Source organism: Vigna umbellata, chromosome 5, assembly GCF_029865625.1.
Source record: "Vigna umbellata cultivar VRB3 chromosome 5, Vumbellata_1.0, whole genome shotgun sequence".
In the NCBI taxonomy this organism is placed as follows: domain Eukaryota; kingdom Viridiplantae; phylum Streptophyta; class Magnoliopsida; order Fabales; family Fabaceae; genus Vigna; species Vigna umbellata.
The window spans coordinates 63,397,417-63,424,634 of NC_142169.1; the positions used below are offsets into that span (position 1 = coordinate 63,397,417).

Below are 27,218 nucleotides of genomic sequence, written 5' to 3' on the forward strand. Positions count from 1 at the left end.
CTAAAAGATATATACATAATAACAAGATGACCGTCCTTTTTCTATGTTTTATCATTTAACAAATTTTTACATAACTTAATTGACTATTTTTTAAGCTATTAAATCTTAAGTTGCCCAAGTGTTCTGCAATTAGTTATAGTTATGATTGCAAAGCAGAAGAATATTAGGGCTATGATTATAGCTGTGAAGTTGAATTCGAAACTACGGTATGCAATTGAATTTATGTATTTACAGGGAGGTGGTCCATCATGGGATGTTCCATTAGGAAGAAGGGATAGCTTAAACGCAAGTCAAGCTCTTGCAAATCAAAATCTTCCAGCACCCTTCTTCACAGTAGATCAACTCATCGCTTCCTTCGCAGCTCAAGGTCTCAACACCACTGATTTAGTCACTCTCTCAGGTACACATCAAATCAGAATCACATTCAACAACAAATACATAAAAATATTTAGTTTAGATCATTTTTCCATTATCAATCCATTGACGATACATCTGTAGGTGCTCATACGTTTGGAAGAGCTCGTTGCAGTTTATTCTTAAACCGATTATACAGCTTCAATGACACTGGAAACCCTGATCCAACTCTAAACACAACTTACTTAGAAACATTGCGTGGGATATGCCCTGAGAATGCTACTGTGGATAACATCACTGATTTGGACCTCAGCACACCTGATCAATTTGATAACAAATACTACTCCAATCTTCAGGAACTCAATGGCTTGCTTCAGAGCGACCAAGAACTTTTCTCCACTACTGGTGCTGATACCGTTGACCTTGTCAACAGTTTCAGCAGTGACCAAAGTGCTTTCTTTGCCAACTTTGTAGTGTCAATGATAAAAATGGGAAATATTTCAGTGCTGACAGGAACTGATGGAGAAATTCGCACCCAATGTAATTTTGTGAATGGAATTTCGTCCCCAACATTAGCTGCTGTGGTCTCCAAAGATCCTAAAGTGAACCTTGTTGCTCAATCTAAGTAAGTTATAATATGCGTTGTAGAGGCAAAATAAAAGGTTCTAAACCTTTGTGCTGTGTTGAAATGAATCAAATAAGTGTGGATGGCAAACTGATTTTGCCATTTACCTCTTAGAAGTGTATTTACTTCCATGAATCTCATAAAGCATTCCACTTTCTCTCTCCTCTCATCTACCTGTGTAATATAAAGTCTGTATTTCTTTCTTCCAAGGCTACAGAAATAAAACCATATATAAATTTAAACATTTTCAACATTTCATGCAATTTTATATGCTTTTCTATCTTCTTTAATTATAAAAGCTTCATAGCATACGCACCAAATCATTTTTAATTTAGCTAATGCTACAAGACCACTTCAATTTTAAATATTTTCCCTACAAGTTATTTAGCCGTGATGACCAAGTTTGGTAATCTTCTATTTGCAAAATTGGTATGAATGCCTTGCCCTACAATTATCAACATTTTTAAAGCTTGTCAGTGGTGTTAATTATGCCACGCTCCGGTTTTATTTTTTCTTGTTTTAGAAAATTCTCTTATTAAAGTCAATTTGGAGGCCTGATAAGATTTAGAATAAGGACTCTCTAGAAAGTACCTACACATGGTTTGGTGTTGTCGAATTATTCTCTGATAAATATATTTCTTTCTTTTTCTTAAAGACCAGAGTTTTTATTTCAAGGTTTCTACATATATGGGAAGGGGGTCAGTACACAAAATCTGCCATTTTGTTCGGGGATAAAATAAAGATTAGATATATATAAAATTTTTGCGAGTTTTTCATCGCTGGGAAAAATAGAGTAAGGTTTTTCTTACACACCTAAATATTTTATATTTATTTGACATTATTCTTATATTTTATTCTCTTTTTTCTTAAAACAGTAGAAAAGTTTACACCTTTTTATCATTTTACCATTGTAGTATATCTAGTAAAAGTGTGTCATAGTATCATTATTCGGAAAAATAAAGATGGAGAATGATGGTTGAACAATAATAAGATTCAAAGTAAACACATAACAGGTGCATAGCAAAATCACGTCTGCATGCACATTTCTGTGGTTTATTTCAATATTATAGCAAAGAGGTTTACAACCTCCAATTTTCCTTTTACAGCTGACACTTTCCATTAACTTATTAATATTGAGAAACCCTCTTTTCCTTAGGATCTTTGGACGCCATACTAGCTAATCCAAACGAGTTTCCATTCACAAAATTGCATTGGGTGCGAATTTCTCCATCAGTTCCTGTCAGCACTCCAATATTTCCCATTTTTATCATTGACGCTACGAAGTTGGCAAAGAAAGCATTTTGGTTACTGCTGAAACTGTTGACAATGGGAATGGTATCAGCACCAGGAGTAGAGAAGAGTTCCTGGTCGCTCTGAAGTAAGCCATTGAGGTGCTGTAGATTGGAGTAGTATTTGTTATCAAATTGATCAGGTGTGGTCAGGTCCAAATTGGTGAGGTTATTCCCAGTGTCGTTCTGGGGGCATATCAGACGCAGTGTTGCTAAGTAAGTTGTATTCAGAGTTGGATCAGGGTTTCCAGTGTTGTTGAAGTTGTATAATCGGTTGTTGAATGTGCTGCAGTGAGCTCTTCCAAACGTATGACCACCTGAATGCAGTTTCAAAAAACTTATTGATAGCCTTCACTTTTTAAGAAATTATAAACAAAATTTAAGAAACTCATGAACTTGATGTTAATATTTTTATGTGTATACCTGAGAGTGCAACTAAATCAGTGGTGTTGAGACCTTGAACAGCAAAGGCTGCTTTAAGTTGAGTGAGGTTGAAGAAAGGAGCAGGAAGGTTTTGATTTGCAAGGGTTCTGTTTGCTGTTAAACTATCTCTTCTTCCTAATAGAACTGGCCATCCTGGACCTCCTCCCTGAAATAGATAAATTAGAAGGCTTTAATAGATATATTATAAACCCTTTTACCATATTTCATATTTTATATTTTTTAGATATTGCACTAATATTTTGTGGAAGGTTAGTCATTAATTATTTAACAAAAGTCAAATATATATGTTGTTTTCCTTTACAGATTTCTGAAAGAAGAAAAAACAGCTTTGCGTAATTAGCATTTAACGAAACATCCACGTCGCACATGCAACACATACTTAAATTATTGCCTTTAATGGTGAGAGGTATTATCAAAATCATTTTTGCCGTATACTACAGTTCAACGTCATGACAAATTGTCTTTATAAATAAATACCTAAATACCCGATTTTTTGGGTATGTTACTTGAGAGGAATTTTATACATCTTGGAGGCAAATTTCAACACGGTTTGCATCCATTACTTTATATGATTAATAGCGAGTCACTTAAAATTATGGTATTAAAAACTATGCCCTTTCAACTACCTACCCTCGAATAGGTTTAATCTTAATTACGCCATATTTTTTTCCAATCAAGTCTTTAATTACGTCAGTTAATTATCATACAGAATAACCTACAACTCTTGCAAATCTTCCTTGTCTTGCTTTTTTTCTAAAACCCAAAGACAATTTCCCGAACATGATTACTAATTGATCACAATAAGACAAATTTTTGGTGGCTACAAGAGCATTAAAATTAAACATAATACCGATTCCATCCCTTAATACTTATGGAGGATTGAGATCTTCCAATGATATGAATTCTGACGTAGTAGCTCTGATACAAAGGGTTGAGATTGAATTGTAATTATATATATATATATATATTTCAGAATTTTTTGTTATATAATTAAATCCCAATACCATGTAATTTTTAGTCCCTGCCATATTTTAAGTCTTTAATAAACTGTAATTTTGTTTTTTGATCTAATTGGCCCTAATTAGGGCATTATTGATGACACTATATATATATATATATATATATATATATATATATATATATATATATGTTAAGTAAATGATTGGGAATTTGGACTTACCAGAACAGAACCTACTTCAGCTGCAATGGCAAGAATATCAGCACAAGAAACTGTCCCTGGACAACTATTTTCCACCGCTGTCTTGATGTTATTGACTACGTCCAAGCCCCTTATTGAATTGTTATTTGGAATTGCATCTTGCTCGCTTTCTATGGTAGCAGTGTTGTTCAACAAAACTGATGCATCACAACCCTGTCAAGAATATAACAGCTTCATCATTTCTCACCTTAAGATATCGACCATAGCTTTTTATTGTCATTATTGAGATTTCTCTTTTCTGACAGAATATCTATATCCTGTACTCATGATAAAAAAACACGAAATGTTGTTATTTCTTTATCTCCTCTGATTATTTTTCAAACCAATAAGGTTCTCAAAAAAAAACATTTTTAGTAATTAACAAACACAGTGGCTTGGACAACAAAAGAAGAGTCAAAAACAATGATAAATGTTCTGAAAAAACAAGTACGTACTTGAACAAAGCAATCATGAAAATGAAGCCTGAGAAGGCTGGCCCCAATTCGGGGATCGGTGGTGGAAGCTTGAAAGATGACTTGAAACACAATATTGAATATATTTGGACATGTTGTTCTGTAGAACGTAGGACTAAGCTGAGCATTAGTTACAGAAAACCCTGCATGCAAAGCAAATGAACACAACACTGCCACTAGTACTACACGCATGGAACCCATTTTGGCTGTTCTTGAATCTCAAGTTATTATGCTCTCACATTGATCCTTTATTTATAGATGAGATGAATTGGGTGGATATCTTGGAATTCACGACATCTCAAATGTTTCCATTAACTAAACGTTTTATAAATTATTTCTCGTAATTAGGGTAAACTAACTTAATTTCATGTATGTATATTCTTTATGATATTGGTTCTGATGCTGACTTCTTGATTTTTTTTAATGGAATTATTGTACCATGGTAGGACCAGTAAAGAGTAGGAATCATTATCTTCTTCAAATGTTATTTCCATATTCTGTCGAATGTGGTTGGAACACACAAAGTCATGAATTTAGAAAACGTTGTATTTCACACAAATATTTTGTCATGAAAACTGAAGTTCAAAACTTGTGTACTATGTTCAGCATCTTGAATCCTACTTAAAATTTGCTTTAAGATAGTAGGTGCGCTTCATTCAAAGAAGTCAAGAAAATAGTTCTGTTTTTTATAATAAAAATAAGTTAATGTTTAAAATTACATAGTAAAGGCATGTTTAAAATTAGATACATGTACCTGCTAGGATTGTGTTGGGTTTTGGAACCGTGACATTATAACCAGAATTAAGCTAGATTTAAATGTTACATAAGCTTTCATTTGCATAATAGTATTGTTGTTTTCTACAATTTGACTTTTTGAGTTTAAAAACAAAGTTTAATTTGCATGTGCCTTCCACTTAAAAGGTTTTATATGGTTAACTGATAAAAACATTATCATGTGACTTTTTCAAATAATTATTACAAATATACATATTTTTGTGTAAAAAAAATTACACGGTTAACTATCAAAAGGTTATCTTTAAGTCTGATTAAAAAGCAGTATTATCAATAAATAAAATATATCGCAACTGATAACATCGAGTTTCTATATATAACTATGAAAACATTATTCCTTCAAACTTTTCGACTGTATTCGTATGGAAGGATTTACTGTTAAGAAAGACGGATATGCGAGTGACATGGTTGTTCGTTTGCAACGATTTGAGAGTAAATACGAGCGAAGATTTGCGGGATTGAAGAGAGATTCTATCTTCGCAGAGAAGAGGAGATTTGCAGGTAAAGAATGAAGTTTTACAATATTATCCTTTCTCGTGGCTTTGCACATGAAACTATTCATTTATGAGATAACTTCCATGATTGGTGAAAACGATGATGAGATGCAAGAAACTGAGACTCACTCCCTTGTATATTATTATTATATACAACTAATAATAATAATAAATATTATTATTATTATTATTATTTCAATTTATTAAATTATTAAAAATAAATTCATTTTACTAAAATAAAATTTGTGTACAATATTAAAATTAATTTTAATAATTAATGTTAATTTTTTACTCTTTATAAATATTTTTACAATTAAATATAACATTAATCATTATCATTTTATATTACTTTAATAACTAGGGTTATTTTGGTAATCTTCAATTTCTACCAATTAAACAAATTTTTTTTCACATCAATCAAATCTTATGCTAATTTTCATAAACTTTATTCTCAAATTCACTCTCACTTACCTCCAAATCCACTCAAACAAACAACAATTAATTCACTCTCAAATCCATCCACTCACTCTCCCCAAATTCTCTTCCCCAAGTGAACACATCCTTGATGATGAGAACATTATTTCTTAACATAATCGGGCCAAAAGGAGAAAATGCTTGGACAGCGTTCTCTATATTTTCCTCCCATATGCACCCCAACCCCATTAAAGTTTTCTTTGTTTTCTCATAATGTGTTCACCAACACATATTGATATTTTAAAGAAAGAGATAAAAGTTTTCTTTGTTTTCTCATGATGTGTTCACCAACACAGATTGATATTTTAAAAAAAGAGATAGTAAAGTGGAATAGCAGTTTGAAAAGATCTAAGTAAACACTCTACTCACAATAATTTATTCGTAATCTTGTTCACTATTTGCTCCAAGAATTGTTTCTTCTTTCCTCCTTCACATGTTTCTATGTACTTCAATGGTATCTTCGTCACACCACAATCCAAAATAATGGAGCTTCTATTTAACTCATCTTCCACTATACCTATGCTCCCTAGTTCACTCTTATGAAAATTCATCCTAAGATATAAGGCAAGTTCATAGCACCTGTTAAAAAATGAATTTTAAACCTAACTCAACTTCAAAAAATCAGTTTATAAGGTAAAGTTTGCTCTCGTTTATATACTAAAAATAGATTTTATCTTTTGTCGATGTGGACTTCTAACAACACCTCAAGATACTCTATATGAACACTATGTTCTTTACACAAGTTTTACAAAAAGAACAAAGTGTGGTTGGTAAATTGTAACACATTAACTTTTATTTGTTTCATCCTTTTTGATATTCCTTCAAATAGTTGCTTCTTGTTTGTTTGTGCAACTATTTCATTCAGCCCTTCCGCCACTATTAGAAACAAAAAAAGCGTCAAGGATTGAAATTCTTGAATTGGACTACCATTGACAAGGATTGAAATTGTAGATGATCCAATTTATCCACCTAGTACAAAAACCCAATCTATAGCTATCATATAAAAAAGAAAGTCCCACTTCACCACTTCACCAATCATAAGCCTTTTTCAAAATCCCATTTAATTATTACGCACTGCTTTGCATTCTGTCTAGCATCCTCAATTACTTCATTAGCAACTAAAACACAATGAAGTAATCCTCTACCCTTAACAAAAGCGCAGTCAATAATGTGGGGTAGAACTAGCTTAAGTTTGTATAGAGGGTTACTCCCTACACCACCCCACTTTGCTCCCTGCACTACCATATTTTTTTAAAATTTCAAAACTATCCTTTATATTTTAAAATATCTTACACCCTCACCTTTTTTTTTCAACGGATGTCAACATTCGTTGAAGAAAAAATTCTTCCACGGACGTGCTACATCCTTTAACGGATGTGGCGACATCCGTTACCTTTTTTTGGTTTTTAGTTTTTAGTTTTTTTATTTTTTTTTGTTTTAAATTAATATATAAATATTATTTAATTATTTTAAAATTATTACTTAATTATTTATAAATTAATTTTATTTTATTTAATAAAATAAATATTATTAATTTTAATTTATGTATTAGTATTTAAATAATAATTAAAAAATTTATTATAAATATATTAAAACGGATGTGCCACATCCGTTAATGGATGTGGCGGCATCCGTTGCTTTTTTGTTTTCTAGTTTAGTTTTTTATTTTTTTTTGTTTTAAATTAATATATAAATATAATTTAATTATTTTAAAATTATTACTTAATTATTTATAAATTAATTTTATTTTATTTAATAAAATAATTATTATTACTTTTAATTTATGTATTATTATTTAAATAATAATTAAAAAATTTGTTATAAATATATTAAAACGGATGTGCCACATCCGTTGCCTTTTCTTGTTTTTTAGTTTTTAATCTTTTAATTTTTTATATTTTAAATTAATATATAAATATTATTTAATTTTTTAAAAATTATTATTTAATTATTTATAAATTAATTTTATTTTATTTAATAAAATAATAATTATTATTTTAATTTATATATTATTATTTAAATAATAAATAAAAAACTTTTTAAAAATCTATTAAACGGATGTGGCACATCCGTTAACGGATATGGCCACATCCGTTGAAGTTTTTTTTTTTTAAATAAAAATAATAAACTAAAATATAAAATATGTAAAGGGATGTTACGGATGTCAACATTCGTTGAAGGTGAAACGGATGTTGACATCCGTTTTATAGAAGGACAAATAAGGTATGGGGAGGTGCAGGGAACGGTTGGTGGTGGTGGAAGGAGCAACTCTCTAAGTTTGTTGGCTAGTATTTTAGCAAGTATCTTGTACATGCAGCCCACTAGGGATATTGGTGTATGGGTGTTGCTCCCTCCACCACCCCAAGTGCTCCTGCACCTCCCCACTATTTTTTTTATTCCAAAAATATTCTACACCTCTCTACTATTTTCTTTTATTGCAAAATTTTATTTACACTTTCCTTTAAATAAGTTTGATTTAATCTTATTTTCACTGTTCAATATATTTTTTTTCTTCAAATTACTTAATAAATGGTAAAATTTTGTTCTAAATTTCTAGAAAAATGTTTATATATGTGTGTGTTTTTTTTTACATTTAATATCTATAATTTTTAACATCATATTATGTTTTAACTTACCGACATGTTTGAGTCAAATAACCTGAATAAAGTATTTAATTTATTAGATAAATAATATAAAAATATTATTAAATACTTAAAATATAAAAGAAAAGTTATTTGTTAAAGATTTGGAATTTCTTTAGTTCTTTCGTCATTATAAAGTTAGTATATAATAATAATAATAATAATATATTATTTACTATTAATATTATTATGTTTATTATTTTGTATTTGCATCTAATTTTTAAGTTTATAAAATGAAAGTGGTAGAAGCACTAATATTGACATTTCCTCTTAATTTTATATTTAAGTTTAAATCTAAGTCATATGAATGTTCCATTAATGCAGAGAGAGAAAGAGAAAGATTGTTGAAGATACTGGGGAGGGGTAGGGTACTTTTGGAATAAAAGAAAACAGTGGGGAGATGTAGAGTATTTTTGAAATAAAAAAAAATAGTGGGAAGGTGTAGAAGCACTTGGGGTGGTGGAGGGAGCAACACCCTTGGTGTATATTCATGCAGGGCCCATAGGGCTATCATTTTCTGAATTTTTAATCAATCATGATTTGGTATATTTTTCATTTCTATACATTTATGCACTTTTTATTGAATTTATGGTTATGAATTAGAAATCTGAATTGTGTGGGATACATTTGGATTGGTTTTGCTTTAAAGTTGTTGGCATAAAAGGTTATCCGTACATGCGCTCTGATGTTTCTAGTTAGACTGGTTGATAGGTAGTGAAAAGCGATGCATAGCTTGAGCACCCTATCAAGGTAATTGGAACATTAGTCCATAACTAAAACCTCCCTAATAATACAAAAATCCGTTAAAGGACCATGTAAGCTATTACGAAGCTCCATCCCAAGCATGCTTAACATGAACATCATCGAAATTAAATTGAGCTTTAGATCTCCTCATGCTAAGAATTATCATTTTTTTCTGTGCGATGACACTTAACATAAAAACCCTCCCATGCTTATATACTTGCATAAGCATATCATGAAGCCTAAAAGAATATAAAACAGCAAACTTTATAAACTCGAGAAATGAGAAAGATGGAATAATGAGATTCATCAAAGTGGATTTTATTCATAATCATAAATTTATCAAAAAATGTAAAAGGATTGTCCCAAACCATACATAGAAAACAAAGAATAAAAGAAAAAGAGAAACAAGCATAAGGAGAAAGCCATGAAAAGAAAGCAAGCAAGACGAGAAAGAAAAGGTAGGGCAAGAGGTACATGACAAAATAGCTTTTCCATGCACACTACATTTACAACCTTTTGCCTTTACAGCACATTCCCATCAGCTTAACTATGCTGCGAGCTTCTGTTTTGGAGCCTTGGATGCCACACCAACTAAACCAGATGAGTCTTCATTCACCAAATTACACTGCAACCGAATTTCTCCTTCATCTTCTGTCAGCACTGAAATACTACCCATTTTTATCATTGAAACTACAAAGTTCTCAAAGAAAACACTTTGGTCACTGCTGAAGCTATTCACAAGGTCAATGGTATCGGCATCTGAACTGGAGAAGAGTTCTTGGTCGCTCTGAAGCAGGCCATTCTGGTACTGAAGATTGGAGTAGTATTTGTTATCGAATTGATTAGGAGTGATCAGATCCAAATCGGCGAGGTTATCCTCAGTAGCATCTACTGGGCATTTCTTACTCAATGCTTCCAAGTAAGTTCTATTCAGAGTTGGATCAGCACTTCCAGTGTAGTTGAAATTGTATAATCTGTTGATGAAATTTTTGCAGTGTGCTTGTCCAAACGTATGTGCACCTGTTCATACATTAATGCTTCATAAATAACCTGGACTTTGGAAAAATTAATGTTAAATGGCAAGTGTAATAAGTTTAAGGTTTTAAATAGACCATGATACCGAATTTAGTTCACAAAAGTATCTCAAGCATTTATAACTTTCTAAATTTTCAATCTGTGAGAAAATATGAATTTTGTAGAGTACCTGAGAGTGAAACTAAATCAGTGGTGTTGAGACCTTGAGCAGCAAAAGATTGTTGAAGTTGATAAACTGTGAAGTGTGGTGCTGGAAGGTTTGTTTCAGCAAGGGTTTTGTTTGCTGTTAAGCTATCCCTTCTTCCTAGTAGAACTGGCCATGATGGACCTCCTCCCTGTCAAACGCAAAAGTTTAACCACTTTAAGAGAAAATCTTATGACAGCCATAAATGTTGGTAGATATACTTTTAGCTAACAAACAGTTTTAAGGATTTTGACTTTAAGAAAAAGTACAATTTTTGGGAATACCATATAGTTAAGTGTACTGTCTGACATATTCTTCTGCATTGGATGATTCAATGAGCATTTTAAGTTAAATATCATGACTGATATGTATTCTTCACCTTAATGTTTATTGATAACTGAGATCTACCAACAATGTCAAGCCTTTACAGACTCCGGTTAAAAACTGTCTCTGGACTTACCATTAGGGTTTGGAAAAAGGACTTACCAGAACAGAACCTACTTCAGCTGCAATAGCCAAAATATCAGCACAAGAAACTGTCTCTGGACAACTATCTTCCACCGCTGTTTTGATGTTATTCACCACATCAAAACCCCTTAGTGAATTGAGATTTGGAGTTGCATCTTGTTCGCTTTCTATAGTATCGCTGTTGTTCAGCAAAACTGATCCATCGCAACCCTGTCACAAAAATCAAATGCAATTTCAAGATTTCAATATACTCCAAATTCCTGAAATTGAAGGTACATGTTGATATTTGTTGAAAAAGATGAGCAGTGACGTACTTGAACAAAGCAATCATGAAAATGAAGCCTGATGAGGTTGGCAGCAATGCGGGGATCAGTGATGTAAGTGTGGTTGATGACTCCATAGACAATGGAATATAGCAGAGGGCATGTTGTGTCGTAGTAAGTTGAACTCAAATCTGCACATGACACTCCATGCATCACTAATGCACACAACACTGCTACTACTGATATACGCATACAACCCATTTCACAATCTTTTTCAGTTCTCACTTGCTCTATGATTACATCTCATCTCCCTCCTCTATATATACACATCAACTTTGCTGCATTTCTTCTATATCGACGTCAATGTTTTCTTTGCATCATTGTAGGACCGGCAAAAATATGTTGAAATTTTCACGATATGGAAAACGTTTGTATCAATCATTTTCGCAGTGTAATTTCTCAGAAAGTAGACTGACAAAATTATAATACGATGTCAGTATATATATATCTTTTATGAAACGACAAAACTAAAGAAGGATCAATACTTTGGAAGAATGACATTTTAACCAGCAATTAATAGGTTTAAAAAAAGAAAAATATTTTTTTAACAAATTTTGATAAGAGCTCACTATTTCAAATATATGAACCAATAAAATAACAATACATCGTCTATTTAAAAAAATTATTAAAAAAATTGTTCACACATTATAGTCCTTAAAAAATGCAACTAGAAGAACTTAACCAATAAATTTGTTCCATATTTGATAGTTATGAAATTGATTTAACAGTGAAGTGATCCAATGTAGTTGTAATGAAAAGTGGTAGATAAATGGAGGAAAAGAAGACAGGTAGGTGAACAGCTCACTTTAATTCACCCAAGATTCAAAGTAGTGTTTAGTGTTAGTGATAGCAATGTGAATAATGGTTCTAGTACGAGAATGGTGAAATCAATACTTAGAGTAAAGAAATAGTAATCATGAAAAACAATATAATTACGGTCGAAATAATTATTGGAGTGATGTAATGATGGTAAAAATTATTGTTTTCACTTTATATATGCATACATAAAGTTAATCTTTTAAACATTATTGATTTTACTATTTCTATCCTGTAAATTATGTAATATATATATATATATATAATACTAAATTAGATATGGTAACGCAAATATGTTATGTGAACTTACTTGTTCGTCTACAAGAAAAAATATGAGACAAGTTAAATATTGTGGATTCTTGTGACGTATAATACATATATTGTGAATCAATGACGAGGTAAAACAGATTAACTTACATAGTCCATTAAAATAATTATTATATTTTAATTTTTAAGTTAGATAAAAACTCTTTTATTTTATTTTATTCTGTTATTCATTCACTCCATATTTAAATTTCTAAGTTCTATTATCTACATTTAATATTAATTAATTGTTGTCTTTTTTTAGCTTAAACAATAATTTATTTTTATGTTTTTTTTCATGAAAAATTTAATTTTAATATATTTATTTGATGTGGTTATAATATTATGTTTATTTCAAATTTATTATTAAGATATGAAATTAATGTTACAACATTTGTACAATTATTTTTTGGTTTAATAGGTTCGGAGGTCCCTATATTTGCGGGTTCGTTTCACTTGGGTCCTCCAATTTTAAAAGTGATCAATTAGGTCCCTAATTTAACAAAATTGAGTCAATAATACCCTTTCCGTTAAATGCAAGGGAATCTGAATGCAAATTAAAAATTGCAGAAATTGCCACGTATTAAGCTCAAACTCTGCCACCTGCAAATAAAATGATGCCTCAGCATGCCACCTGTTTAATTTGCATTCAGATTCCCTTGCATTTAACGGAAAGGGTATTATTGACTCAATTTTGTTAAATTAGGGACCTAATTGATCACTTCTAAAATTGGAGGACCCAAGTGAAACGAACCCGCAAATATAGGGGCCTCCGAACCTATTAAACCTTATTTTTTTCAATTTTGTTTATATGGGTTGCTTCACGTACACGTTAACCAATCATTATACAAATCAAAATAATCATAATATAGGGATAGAACAACAAAATTAACCAATAATTCTTATGCCTAATAACTAAAACAGTCCACTTTTTACAAGCTAAATATAAGACTGGCCGAAATAAATCAGCTTGACCAATTTTGTTTATAATGAAAACCAAAAAGTCACTATTTCTTTATCTTGTGTGGATATGTTTCAATTCTACAATAATATCCAAAATAATCAATATCAAGACTTTTTTTCTGATGAGATATGTTAGTTGATAATAACATGTTATTTTTATAAAAAATAAATCATAAAAGTAGTTTTAATTATTTTGGAGAGTAAAATAAATTATTTTTTAAATTATTTAATTTTTTTACTTGTAACTGTGTTAAAAACAACGTCATAATAAATAAATAACATGCAGTCATAAAATCCAAACCTAACGTAGGAATTTTTTTTCTCCTTGCTGTTTTCAAGTTGTAAGAATTAGAAAGCACAATCATATATCCATGTGCTTCACATGCCAGCAATTTTTTCATATATATATATATATATATATCCGAAAAAAGTTTATACTGGTCGATATTGAGTGTATCATCTACTTTTTTTAAAAATAAAAAATTAAATTATTTCTTAAATATAAATATCTATTCATTTATCTTCTCATAACAATATTTAAAATTTTAAATAGACGAACTTTCTTTAATTTAATAATAATTAAAAAATGAAGTTATTTTTTATTCTATCTTTTATTTATTCCGGAAGAAAAATGTACGTATAATCACAATTCAATGAAACACCCATAAGTGAAAAGAAGGATATTGAACTAAATCGATAATCTTGGTGTAATGAGCAATAATCTAAAAATGGGGCATTTTATGTACAAGGAGAGGGTTTAATATTCTTGTAATTTTAACATTGTTTTCATATTAATTAGAAGATTTATATTTTTTTCAGCACGTGGTGAGTCATTCAATTTTGTTTATAACTTTTTTAGGTTTATTATTTTTAAAATTTTGGCTAGTCAACTCAACAAACCCACAATTCATAGGATGTTTTGGTTATGGGTCCAACTCAACTTATTTTTAAAGTTAGATTCAATTTTTTTTTCCTTATTTCAATTTCACGTTAAAGCTAAAACTAAGAATTATTTCACTTCTTAATTTTTTTTATGTAATATTAAGTAGTAGAATTAATATTTTTAGTTTAGTTCGTAGGAACCAAACTAAACTAACGCAAAAAAGTATATTCAATTAGTTTGTACGAAAAGCTCTCCTAAAGCCATGTTCAATATAATTGCTTACAAAGTTCTATGTGTGTGGTCCATCAAATAAAAAACATTTACTTAATAATTTAAAACAATAATATTTAAATTATATTTATTTTATTTTATTAATTTAAAATTTTAGTACGTATAATTTATTATTAAAGCGGGTTATATAAGCATAGGTGTACTCTAACGTGTCAAAATATTATTGTCCTTGTTAATATAAGCATCTTTGTTTGTATAAAAAAAAATGCTTTGAATGAAATAAACTATTTGAGATAATATACTAAGTCAATGAGCAAGCTTAGAAAAGCAGGTTAGGCATTTATTTTAATAACGTTAACATTTTTTCGTTGAGTGATTAAATTCATTACATTGTATGATTCACACAATTAAAATAAACGTTTTATTTACATGTGATACTCTAACTTGAATCAAACCCGTTATACATTACATGTCATTCCTAATTATAAGGGATTAAATCAGACAATTATTGTGTTCATTAATCGAGATAGAAGCTGAACAGTTGCATTCAAAGATCAGGATTCTTGGTTAACAAGTCCTCCATAACTGTATGGTATAAATCCGACCTTTTTCATTGAGAACTCGAATGATACGATCCCTTTACAAATACATGTAGGTGTACATTCACCAAGCATACTAAAGTAACATCTTGATCCTGATACGTTTGATACTAAATATCCAATGAACCATATGTAAAAATTATATGATTAGTGAACAGAGTTTCAAATATTTTCTGAAACAAAGCAATCTATCAAGCAAAGCATTAGAAACTGGCACCCTGGTTAGTGGATCATGAATATGGAGTGCTTGGTGAAAGCATAAGGTAGCTAATGATTATAGTTTGTATTGACATCTTCTGGGCCCCGCCTTTTCTTTTTCCCCTCTCCATGTCTTGACCTCCTAGGTGCTTCATCCTCGCTTTCACTGTCATCATTCCGGAAGTTGTTGACAGCAGGATGATCATCCTGGTTGGCTTTGTATCCTTGCTGATACTGCGTGTCATCATCAGGTGCACCACTTTGACTGAGCATGTCTTGACTCTTACCCTGCTCTGATCCAGAACCATACCTATCATTTCTATCAGTAGCTCTTTGATCTCTTTTGGCAAGACGGTTTGTGTTCTGAGGTAGGGGTGGAGGTGGTGGAAACATTGGAGGCATATTAACCGGCCTACCACCTCTTGGCGGATTTGCCCCTGCAACCCCCATCCCCCCCATGAAGGGACCACGTCCAGGATTCATCATCATCCCAAAACCACCACCTGGAAACATCCCTGGTTGAGAAGGTCGTCCTCGAAACATCATGGCTGCTGGAGGACCTCCAAAATCACCAGAGAACCTGGGACCGTATGGTGCAAAAGCACGGGGTCCCACACCAAAAAGATCTGGCATACCAAAACCATCAGGTGCAACTGGCCCATAGGATAACCCATCACCCATCATTACAGGGTTAAAGCCCTGCATTCCAGGTATGGGTCGGGCTCCACGCCCAAGGGGCATGTGAGGTGGCCACATCATACCTCTGCCCCTACCCCTGCCTTGACCAGCTGGCCCTACACCATGACCAAAGCTCTCCTCCTCTTCATCACTTTCTTCCTCTTCCTCTTCTTCATTGTCTTCAAATGGAACAATATCTGGATTTTCTCCTCCATTATCTGGATTCACTCCCTTTGCTTTTTCTTCTTCCCGTTTAGACTCGGCTGCAACTGAAACGGCCTGCAAATACAAAAGAGCTGAGATTAATACAATTCTTAAACCACCTCAGTTCAACACTGCAGTTTATGTTTTGCGCATCCATCCACTAAAATAGCTTACTAGGTCATAAAATATTGTAAATGATAAAATATTGTAAAATCTGAACAGTTGGTTTTAACAAATTTGAACACGGGTTCATTCCCTAAATTTCCTTATAAAAAGGTTGTTCACCATAGATTTCTGAATTACTAGCTCATACAGTCAAACTAAGATACTACGAGGAGTTGCACTTATTATTATGTTATTACCTCCACCCCGCTCTCTTTCACACGTGTGCACACATTATCTAGGGTTGACAGCTTATAGACAAAAAGTGACTATCATAGCATCTTTTATGTTTGAACCATGTTTAACAAGATTCTTGATACCAACCTCCAATCATGTCTAGAAATTTCTTATTACCAAGAACGTTCCATCTTATACGAGGTATAACAAATATCATACCAATCCAAAGATACTCAGTTTTTCATTGTAACATCCAGACCATTTTGCCTTTCTCTCATTTTTATATCATCATTATTACCTATTGGTTTCTATTCACAAAAAAAAAATGATGATTCATAAGAGAATATACCATAAGTTCACCATCTGGCTCAAGATAAAGCAATGATGCCAGTTGCTCTCCAATAGAGGGCTCCAGCTCTTGACAATCTCTACTTATCTGCAATTGCATACACGGAATATTTAATACTAGTCATGAACAAACTCCCCCACAAGCTTAATTTGTTAAGTGAAAGCTCAACAAGTGAATTGGTGGTATAGTTTGGTGAATAAACATAACAAAGAACAAGGAAAACAACCGTTAAATATTTAGTGCTGAAATATGTGGGCACACATGGATCAATGATTGAAAAATATATCCCACTTTCAGAATATAGAAAAAGAAACATCTACACTCAATAAAACTTCAAAATAGCTTTGAGCAGCCATAAATTTCAGGACATGCCAAATTGGTCTGTTCTTGGTCTTGTTTCATATCAATATCACTTTCTGTGTTGTGGCTCTATAAAGATTTAACCTAAATATTAATAGCCAATTTTAGTTTCCACAATCAGCATGCATCTAGTGTGTAGCAAGAAACAGACAGTCTAATCATTAGAAAACTGATTGATGTAGCTGACAGGCAACTGTAGCCAAGTAAATCAACCTTCATTTGTTAAATGTGAAGCAGTTAATAATTAATATCATAAGAAATGGTCAAAGATGACATAAGACTACACCTATCATGTATTATACTTGGTAGACCTATTCCCTAATTATATAAGAACCACTCAAAAGGTTTCATACCAAGTCAAGAGTAAAGCAAGAAAAAAACTATCATCAAGCTACTAATTAAATCATAGAAATGAGAAAGATAATACCTTCACTGGTAAGTTCTCATTGTATGGATTCCTTAAATGGCGAGTTTTGTGGAAAGACAATTCACATAACTGCAAATAAGAAATGCAATTAGACAGATTGAATGTACAGAAAATTATAATATATCATTATGCAATTTCCGATACTGGTTCATGCACAAATTTCTCCCAGTAGCTGAAGCTCAGAGAAAACCATCAACAAAGGCAACTCCAGTAACCAATGAAAAAGAAAAATATATGTTGGTTAGTTAGACAGCTCACAGCTACTTAAGTCTTAGGAGTTATTGGACAATTGTTTCTTTTTCATACCCGTTTTCTTTTACAACCCAAGAAAAACAAACATAAAAGCTGAATTCCTCAAAAATAACACCAGCAAACTTCTTTTTCTTCATTTTTGGTGAAAGGCTGAACCCTATTTCTTAACTGAGCAATCCTAAAATCTCAAACTAAATATCTAAAGGAAGATATCATTGATGCTCAATAATAACCACAGACAACAAAGTTGTAGATGATCAATTTGTGGTCAGAGAATGAATTGAAATTGTATGTCCAATTTGATAAAGGTTTGAATGTTTGGAAGATGAATGGAAGAGGAGAAATTTGAAAACATGATAATAAATTCGCAGCATCTGCTGGTTAGAATATGAAAAAATAGGTGCAAGATGTCAGATAACTGAAGCAAATTCTCAATTGGAAGCTTCAATTCTCTGATAGCCGAGAGCATCTTTAGAAACTTACTTTTATATCAATGTCTAAACTAATGTAACTTTTAATTCGTGGATGGGAGCACAAGACAATTAACAAGAAAAATATCTCTGAAGATGCTGAATATCAGTGTTAAGAAATCATAAATCAGGTATAAATTAACTATTTGGCAGTAATGACAATGACATTACATGACATTAACTCAGCAATTCCATCAAACTATTAGGTAGGTTAATGTGGAATTGTAATTCCTCTGACAGATAGAGTTGTACATCCTTTTAGTTTCAACCTCATCCTCAAGTTTCCAACCAGACAAACCGGGTTGGAAGTCCATAACTCCCTCTAGGGTCAAGTTTTATATGTGGAGAACAATACGGTAGTGCTTAGCAGGAATATAATTTCATAGGTTTGTCCATTAGGGGGACTCAAATCTAATATGAAAATAGCATATATTCTTAAATAGATTGAAACAATCACCTCTACATTTGGTTGGCGGTCATTGAGCAATTTGAAATGATACATTGCAAGGCAAACCATTTTGTTTTCCCTAGATGCTATACGCATCTCATCAAATAAATATACTATCTTGGTAATTGGTAATTATCCAAATGACCATGATTCTATAGGTGTTGATTCTATAGGTTGAAACTATTGTTTTAAATATTGGATTATTATGATAAAAATATCATTCGTATCTCCATAGTGATTAGGAAAATATATCTTTAAAATAATTCTTTATTTCCTTACATAATTAAAATTGGTATAAAGATCCCAAGAGCCAGGTTTCTGCTGCCCCGTTAACCACTACCACCATCCTTGTTCAAGGTCATTGTTGAGGTTAGTGGTGGGCCAGAATAGTGCACCCCACGTTGGCAATCACAACACTGATAGTTGAGTCATCAACAAAGTTGCCTCATACCATCACACACTACACCAGTATCAACATGTGTAGCCCATCCGCCTTGCTCTGGCAAAGCTCATTCACCACGGCCCCGCCATAGACAAGGTCGTTGGGACCTCCTAAGCCCATTCCAAGTGAGGGTAAATACCCATTAAGCTCCAATTTGAGTAGATAAAATTTTTAGGTTCTTTCGCCAAACATCTTTGTTTTGTGATTTCTTCAACATGTATGAAAGCCTATACGAAGGAACTTTATCGTAAATAATTGAATAAATGACTAAGTCCTCTAAATTCTATACTTTACCCACTAAAGATAAGAGTACACTCAATACTATTGGCCCTATGTGTTAGAATGTTTAGATTCTTGATTTAGGAACAACTTATCACATGACTTCATTTCATATGCTCTTTAATTAGTATGTCAAAATGACTAGAGTATCTCCCATGTTCACACTTCCTAGTTTCCGTAATTTGTTGATTCAAACCCAACTAAGAATTGGTTCTGTTATTTATCCCATTCTCTTGAATGTACAAATTGTACAAACCATTCATGTCACATCAATAAAATTATTAAGATCAAGTATTGAAGTCCTTGAATTCCATTCTAAATAGATGCTATTACTCCACAAAATCTTACATATTGCCCCTTAACTTTAAATAGTCAACAATGACGAGTCTCTCCAAATTATACAGGCAACTCCTCACCATAATGGATAAAGGGAACACCCAAATATTATAAACTGAATAGTGACTAAAAATACAACTTAATAAATTTTAAAATTTCCCCAGAACAGCAATTTGAAATTTGAATTTCCCTTTAGCAACGGACCTGTTTAAGTATGCTTAGGGTGATTTAACCCAAGACTATTGCTATCCCTTGAAAAAATTAACACATGGAAGTTGTTAAAAGAATTTTTATACCTTCAACCATTTAACTGAGAAGTTTCGCCCATAATGTGCAGTTCCATGAGCATATTTCCAGTTACCCCCAGCAACAGAACCACCAATTCTGGATGTCATCTTTGCACAACCCTGCCAAAACACAGGTAACTTCAGGTTCAGGAAATTGGCCACAGCCACAGAAAAGCCATGAAAGGATTCTTTTTCATTTTATATTTTATAAATGAAAATTGTTAAGGGCTGACAGGAAGCATTCGATGATCACAGTGGTTTAAGTAATCTACTATGTAAACATAATACAGATTAGAAAATTATAATTGTAAGACTATTCATCTTGTGGAATTAAATCATCAGTAAAAGACCAATTAACAAGCAATCAATAATATAAAATTAGTTGGGTTAATTCATTTCTTCATGCTTAACTTTGCAAATTTAAGCATCACAACAAAATCAAAGAAAGAGTATCAATTATCTCTCAATTTATCCAACTAATCCATTATGATTAACTTATCTCCCGTATTTAAATTACAGTTTTACAGGTAATTGGATATTGATATGGAACTGTTACAATACGATAGGTTTCAAGAAACAAATAATACATAGATAAATAAGAAAAACATGCTAGACAAAGATCAAGGTTGATTATATGTCAAAAGAAACTACAAAAACAGGTAATTGTTCAATAGAGAAAGAGCTGTGATTTTTATTGTTGGTTTGTCTGCTAAACCAAACACTGGCAATTTATATTAAAATATTAGAAGTGATAGCTTCTAAAACCAGTCTTTGATCTACTCCTAAAAGTCTTCCAATAAAAAAAAATATCTTTTATACAATGCACGTGATAGAGAAGAGAACATGATATGCTACTGAAAATTTTGGAGATAAAAAGGCCAAAAGCAGAGCATGATATGCAAAATTAAACAACCTGAGATTAAACAACCGACTTAAGAAGTTTCTATTAATTAAAATGCAGTACCAGTCTCACCAACAGTGTCATGGAAGTACTTATATTAAGAGGCCGTGTTGAAGATTTAAAACATGGGTGCCAGAAAGATAGTAAAGCTCAATCACCATATTAAATGTGAAATATTAATAACATTGATAAGTTATTTCTTAGCCAAGAATTGAGCCTACAGTAAGCCTGTAAAGCTGAATATGTCAATTTCCAGTCAATTGGCTAGAAAATAGATCATGGCCTAAATCCATAAAGTTTAACAGACCTAGCCAAGTGGTGGGCTTAACACAAAACATACCTGGAAATGTCTAGTACGGTTGACTGAGAAAATCAATATCACATTTTCCACAGAGTCAAATGCTTCATTTAGTTTGGACTCATTGCTCCTTTGAGTTGCCCATACTCCTTGTTGTACAGATAACTCCAAATTTTCACGATTGCAACTTTTAACAATAAAATACCTATGGTTTTGGTGGGAAAGTATATTAGACCAATTCGCACCAGTGAGAAAATATTGATTCAACTAAAGCAATACTTTACAGGATTAAATACTCAATTTGAAGGTGTTGAACCCCTCATGAACTTTCCATCTTTTAACTTCCAAAGACTACCATAATGTATCAATCTCATTTCAGTAATTGGTGCTTTATTAAAATCATCCATCAAGTAATGCTAATTTAGACTCTAGAAGCAGAGGATGAATACCATAACTTTACTTGAATAACAGAGACGACACAATAACAAGTTAAGAAAACAGAGATATCTGACCATTTAATGCCAAACCATTTAATATATATAAAAACTTGCCTCTCTCCATCAATGAGTCATGACTACAAATCAGGACAGTATTGAACTATAAGGAATGAAGTACAGCTCCTTACAACAGAAAAATTCTCTGTAAACGTAACACCAACAGTAGAAACAGCAAACCACCCTAAACACTGCTGAAACAAGTAAAGAGGGTTGGATGTTCAGACCTCAACATGAGAGGAATGTGAGTGATCCTAGTAATTGTTGTTGGACCTATTGAATTACCTGCTACCAAATCATCTATAAAAATCAAACTTTAAACTTGCGATGTCTAGTTCCCAACATAAGAGGGATGTGTTAGAGGTTCTACATTAGTAATATGACCAAAATAGGGTAAATAAGTAATCTTAGAATTTGAACTAAGGACGTAATTCAATCCCACAAAATTGATTTGTAAAATGAGGATTGCCCAAGCTTTGTAAGCTCTATTCAGTTATATCTTTAATTGATATGGAACTAAGCACCATCCTTGAGGTCCCAATTACAGAAGCCCTCAATGATGTTGCAACTAAGATGGCCTAGTAGAAATCACATTTAAGGCAACTTAGGGTAATTGCAACTAGCCAACATTCCAACACTCCCCACCACACTCTAAGCTACCATCTTACAGTCTGGCAATGAAGGTGGCTCAACAATGGATCTAAGATAGGCATCAATACCAAAGGGGCATACCCCTCCTCTTCTCCTTCAGAAAAGCTTTTGTCAAAGTTAAGTAAATATTCAAACCCAAAATCAAAGGTATCAAATTGCATTTCGTTCTCATATTGAATCTTCTCTTTGCCCCTCCCTCCTTTTGGGGCTGGAGTTCACCAAGACTTTTCTTAGAAGCTAGGGAAGATCCAATAACAATACTACCACTTAGTGGTTGCTTTCTTTTACTGTTTGCATTTCTCCTATAAATTCTTGGTTATCTGACTAACTGAAGCTTCAGAAATAGTTGGTCAATTAAGAGTGGGATCATCATAAAAAGCCTACTCATTTCCCCATCTTCATTAACATTATCATCATCCCATCCACTTGTCCGACTAACCACTCATTGCACTTACCAATGTCATTCCATAGTATAGGGTCCATGCCATCCCCAACATTGTATCTTTGAGCTAGTTGTTGGCTATACTTTAAGCAAACCAAATCATGCAACCTTTTTGTGGTCAAGTCCATTCCTCTTTTTTGAATGAATTTGCATTATGAATAAGTTATATGTTAATTAATTTCTTCCTACTTTGTACAAAATAAATGAATAAGTTATTCACATCATGAACAACAATTATTACTTGCTCAAACTAAAACTTGCACTCACCTCCCAATGAGCTAGATACCAAGCTTAAAATCTTGATTGCTAGCTTTTCCAAGTTTGGAGTTCTATGACCACAATTCTTTCATGGTCACTCCAAACTAACACTCTGTGATGCCCAACATAGTTGTTATGAGCCATCATGAAAAACCTGATTCACCGCTGTCATGTTTTGGTGGCTGAAGGAAATTCCACCACCAAAATCCACCATGGTCATTTTTTGAAAACACTGAGCCTTGTCTCTAACCAATATGAGACACATTCAGCCTTTCACCTATCAAAATGAGGATGCATAAGGCTGCAAATTAAGGCAAGCCAAGGTTCCACAATTAAGGGGACATTGCAACACTCATCAACCACCACCAACCATTCACACCGACTACCTCTAGTGATATGAGGTTTGTCAGGCCTTCAATTCCCCATTAATTTTGTTGTACAAACTAATAACTCTTTTTTGGTCTCTCTTATTCCCCATCTATTGGTTCTTGGGCCCTTGACTCTAGGGCTACTCATTAGATTACTGGCAACAAGTCTCTTTTATCTAACCTTTCCCTTCTGGTATTTTACCTTGCTGCCATGGCTAAAGGCTTCTAGGCACAGTTTAATTAGGAACACTTCTGCCTCTCCTCTACTAACCCCAACTTATTTGTCTTTTCCAGCCCTCTCAGCAAATACACAAATTTAGTTATGCCTCGTACTTTATCTTCTGAGTGTAGAGCAAAAGAAAAAACTAGTGTAAAAAAAATTAAGAATACAAGAGAACACTCCTCATTCTGTCCAAGGCCATTAACCCCAAAATCATCCAATGCCACCCTCACTTTCCAGCCTATCCTCTTTATGATTTTCCCCACCATTTTTACTCCTGCGCTTCTCCAATTCCTGTTGCCAGTTGTCCAATTTGTTTGCCATTACCCTCTTTCCCAGACAATTTCTCCTTTCTTTCGCTGTATTTCCATCTGTGTCCATTTTTCTCTCCTCCTTCTTAAAACAGGCATTAATTACTCTAATGTATACCTTGCATATCATTGTTTTTTCAGGCAATAAAAAAAATATCCCCTGACCAGTTTTAACATTCAATAGTGAAGAACTTGACGCTTATCCTGTTTGATTATTATATTTCCAAGAAGGACAAAAAACTAGAAAGAGGACTTTGTACAGTTTACAATTAAGTTTAACCACTTTAAAATCAATAGTGGCAAAAGAAAGTAGAAAATAAAAGAAATAAACTAAAACGTATATGCATTAAGTGTAACCAGCCAATATTGTACAGCGTGAAATGTATGTGTTGACTGCCAAGTAAATGGCAGTAAATTTAAGAAAAACTAGCTACAGAATGCAAATAATGGTATAATCCCCCAAACCGAAAAAAAAAACACTTAAAAATGTACCTTGCTTATAGTATTTATGTAACAGTAAGCATACTCAAAATATTTTACATAGGTGGACTGAAAACTACAAGACCCTGAACACACCTAGATATTCCTTGAGGTAAAGGGGTAGCAGATCTACTGGCTTGATTAGGCTGGCCATTAGCAACATTTTGCATTTGGCTCTGGCTGACCTGCTGCTGAGACTGTTGAACTTGTTGCTGTGGCTGGGCATTTCCTGACTCTGCTGGCAATGGTTTTCCAGTCACCACTTGATTTGTAGAGTTTGTTCCTTGAGGAAGTTGGGATTTTTCAGCTTGTTGGGCATAGCTGGAACCCCTTTGTTGGAAAAATTTGTTAGATGAATTATAATTGTAGGAATATAAATGTTGGATCTTCTGAAGGACCTCTTCAACAGGAGGTGGAGGTCCAGGAGATTTTGCATGCCTATATCGGCAATCAGGCCCATTAGGACAAAATCCCAACTTGTACCTACAGATGCAAAGTTTTAAAATTAGAAGCATTTACAATCTTATCTTACGCAAAGAAATTAAAGTAATAAACAATTGAACTCAACAAACATAAAAGGAAAAACATTTCTTGGACAAAAAATGAAAGTGGGGTAAGTAACACGAATGAAACGTCCCCGGTTATATATCAGGCAACTTGGTAGTACGTACATAAGATTTTCTTAAACCAAACCACTTGGGAGCACAGATCCTTTACACCATAACTCACAACCCAACCAGAAACAACTCACACATAATATGACAATATTAACACAAGCAAAACTCAAAAAAACAAAAAACGGAAAATTTGAATAACAGTCATCACAACCTAAATAAGAACGAACAATACATACATATACTCAAACACTTACATGTTACACTCCTTGATGTCTTCATTCGTGTGTTTATACACGCAATCCTGTTCCCGACACTCTCCATAGAGCCTGAAGAATCGACAAACAGGCATCCGCGCCTTGTCGTACTGGTGCAGAAACCCGCACGCGTCGCCCTTCATGCACAGGCTGCGCAGCCAGTGCCGGCATACCGTCTGCCGGAAGCTCCGTCGGCCGGGAACGTTGACGGATGCGGGGTCGGCTGCGGAGGGGGCCGGGGCGGGAGGGCCTCCATTGGAAACGGCGGAAGCGGCAGCGGAGGAGTCATGTTGGACGAGTGGACCAGAGGGAGCGGCGGCGGCGGAGGGAGCGGTGTCGAGGCCACCCTCGAAATCGAAGCTGAGGACTCCCTCGGAATCCTCCATTGGCATTGAAGAGTGGATTTGAAGCGGATTAGGGATTTGAAAGGGGCGTGTGAATATGATGCATTCGAGACGAAGGAAGAGTAGGTCACTGTGGTGGAAGAAACAGTAGAGGCTGAAACCAAAAAACTCAGCTTTCTTGTTCTTGATTTTGGAAGGCTCAATTGGGTTTTTGCTTCTTTTGTTTTTAGGTTTTTCTTGGGTACCATCTTTTTTCTTTAGTTTTATGTTTAATTACTAAAATTATGATTTTAATTTATTCAACGAACTCCTTTAAAACAGTAGAAAAAATTCATGTTCTTAAATATAGTTTATAAATTATATTCTTTGCCGAATCGATACTTTATTTTATCACTCGTTTTAAAATAAAAACATTTTGATAACTTAATTTCAAAAATCTTATTTAATTTTTAATTTGTTATTTCCTACCTTTAGAATTAATTAAATAGATTTTATAATATTTTAATAAATATTTTTGATCTAGATTCAATTCAAGAAAATAAAATAAATAAAACATAAATATGTTAGATATTCAAGAATAAAAAAACATATAAAACATATTAGCAATTAAATGTTTTACCGAAATTGCATATTTTCTAAAATAATTGCAGTTAATATCTCTATCTTAAGATAATAATCGAAATTTCAGAACAAAAAAAACAGAAGAACCAAAATTCTATTTAAACTTAATTTTAATTATTTGTAAAAATATTTAAAAAGAACATAGTAGAATTTCTGTGGATAATAAAGAATACACTTAAATGAGTGTAATCTAACATAATTACATATCAATTATTCTAACTTGTTTTTCCGAGGCTAATTATTAGTTATAAATTAAACACTATATTAGGTGTATTAAAATTAACCGAAATAATAATCATATGATAATCTCAAAATTGTAAAAGTATAAATTATAAAATTATAAGTTGTTAAACTTGAGAATGGATAAACTGAGCTTTAGTATCTTTAAGCGTGGTATTAATAAGATTAGCAAAGTAAAGCTTGGTTTAAATTTAAGATACAAAACTCTGTTTACAAAAACAAATAAAGTTTTGTCTCTATAAAACTGAGTTTCTATACAACTTTAGTATACTGACATATTTTAAAGACAATCCAATTTGAATTTACTCTCTAAACT

At 32.7% G+C, this 27,218-nt stretch overlaps 4 protein-coding genes across 4 annotated transcripts in view; 1 reads left to right on the forward strand and 3 right to left on the reverse strand.

Moving 5' to 3' along the window:
• LOC124825540 (peroxidase A2-like) overlaps nt 1–1,226 on the forward strand; it is a 4,023-nt gene extending 2,797 nt beyond the window's left edge. The window contains exons 3-4 of the mRNA XM_047298174.2: nt 235–400; nt 499–1,226. Of these exons, the coding sequence (XP_047154130.1) occupies nt 235–400; nt 499–983 (651 nt within the window). The 3' untranslated portion in view covers nt 984–1,226. The remainder of the gene's footprint in view (nt 1–234; nt 401–498) is intronic.
• Nucleotides 1,227–1,978: 752 nt separating this feature from the next.
• On the reverse strand, nt 1,979–4,624 carry LOC124825541 (peroxidase A2-like). The gene is made up of 4 exons (XM_047298175.2): nt 4,366–4,624; nt 3,893–4,084; nt 2,692–2,857; nt 1,979–2,585 (listed from the first exon to the last, which is right to left on the reverse strand). Exons 1-4 carry the CDS (start codon nt 4,582–4,584, stop codon nt 2,107–2,109), a joined length of 1,056 nt encoding a protein of 351 aa, XP_047154131.1. The 5' UTR covers nt 4,585–4,624; the 3' UTR covers nt 1,979–2,106.
• Nucleotides 4,625–9,831: 5,207 nt separating this feature from the next.
• Nucleotides 9,832–11,800, reverse strand: LOC124825538 (peroxidase A2-like). The gene is made up of 4 exons (XM_047298172.2): nt 11,531–11,800; nt 11,235–11,426; nt 10,734–10,899; nt 9,832–10,549 (listed from the first exon to the last, which is right to left on the reverse strand). Exons 1-4 carry the CDS (start codon nt 11,738–11,740, stop codon nt 10,077–10,079), a joined length of 1,041 nt encoding a protein of 346 aa, XP_047154128.1. The 5' UTR covers nt 11,741–11,800; the 3' UTR covers nt 9,832–10,076.
• Nucleotides 11,801–15,323: 3,523 nt separating this feature from the next.
• Nucleotides 15,324–26,274, reverse strand: CPSF30 (cleavage and polyadenylation specificity factor 30). Its single transcript, XM_047298176.2, has 7 exons — nt 25,698–26,274; nt 24,923–25,309; nt 21,645–21,807; nt 20,413–20,523; nt 17,890–17,958; nt 17,103–17,189; nt 15,324–16,489 (listed from the first exon to the last, which is right to left on the reverse strand). The coding sequence occupies exons 1-7, from the start codon at nt 26,087–26,089 to the stop codon at nt 15,602–15,604; spliced, it is 2,097 nt and encodes a 698-aa protein (XP_047154132.1). The 5' UTR covers nt 26,090–26,274; the 3' UTR covers nt 15,324–15,601.
• Nucleotides 26,275–27,218: the final 944 nt, after the last annotated feature.

Coding starts and splice junctions, on each gene's coding strand:
- LOC124825538 (XM_047298172.2), bottom strand. CDS start 11,740: ATGGGTTGTATGCGTATATCAGTAGTAGCAGTGTTGTGTGCATTAGTG. Junction 11,427..11,530: donor TTCATGATTGCTTTGTTCAA/GTACGTCACTGC, acceptor TTTTTGTGACAG/GGTTGCGATGGATCAGTTTT. Junction 10,900..11,234: donor CTGAAGTAGGTTCTGTTCTG/GTAAGTCCTTTT, acceptor TGCGTTTGACAG/GGAGGAGGTCCATCATGGCC.
- CPSF30 (XM_047298176.2), bottom strand. CDS start 26,089: ATGCCAATGGAGGATTCCGAGGGAGTCCTCAGCTTCGATTTCGAGGGT. Junction 25,310..25,697: donor GACATCAAGGAGTGTAACAT/GTAAGTGTTTGA, acceptor TTGCATCTGTAG/GTACAAGTTGGGATTTTGTC. Junction 17,959..20,412: donor TCTCAGTTAAATGGTTGAAG/GTATAAAAATTC, acceptor TCTTATTTGCAG/TTATGTGAATTGTCTTTCCA.
- LOC124825541 (XM_047298175.2), bottom strand. CDS start 4,584: ATGGGTTCCATGCGTGTAGTACTAGTGGCAGTGTTGTGTTCATTTGCT. Junction 4,085..4,365: donor TTCATGATTGCTTTGTTCAA/GTACGTACTTGT, acceptor TATTCTTGACAG/GGTTGTGATGCATCAGTTTT. Junction 2,858..3,892: donor CTGAAGTAGGTTCTGTTCTG/GTAAGTCCAAAT, acceptor TATCTATTTCAG/GGAGGAGGTCCAGGATGGCC.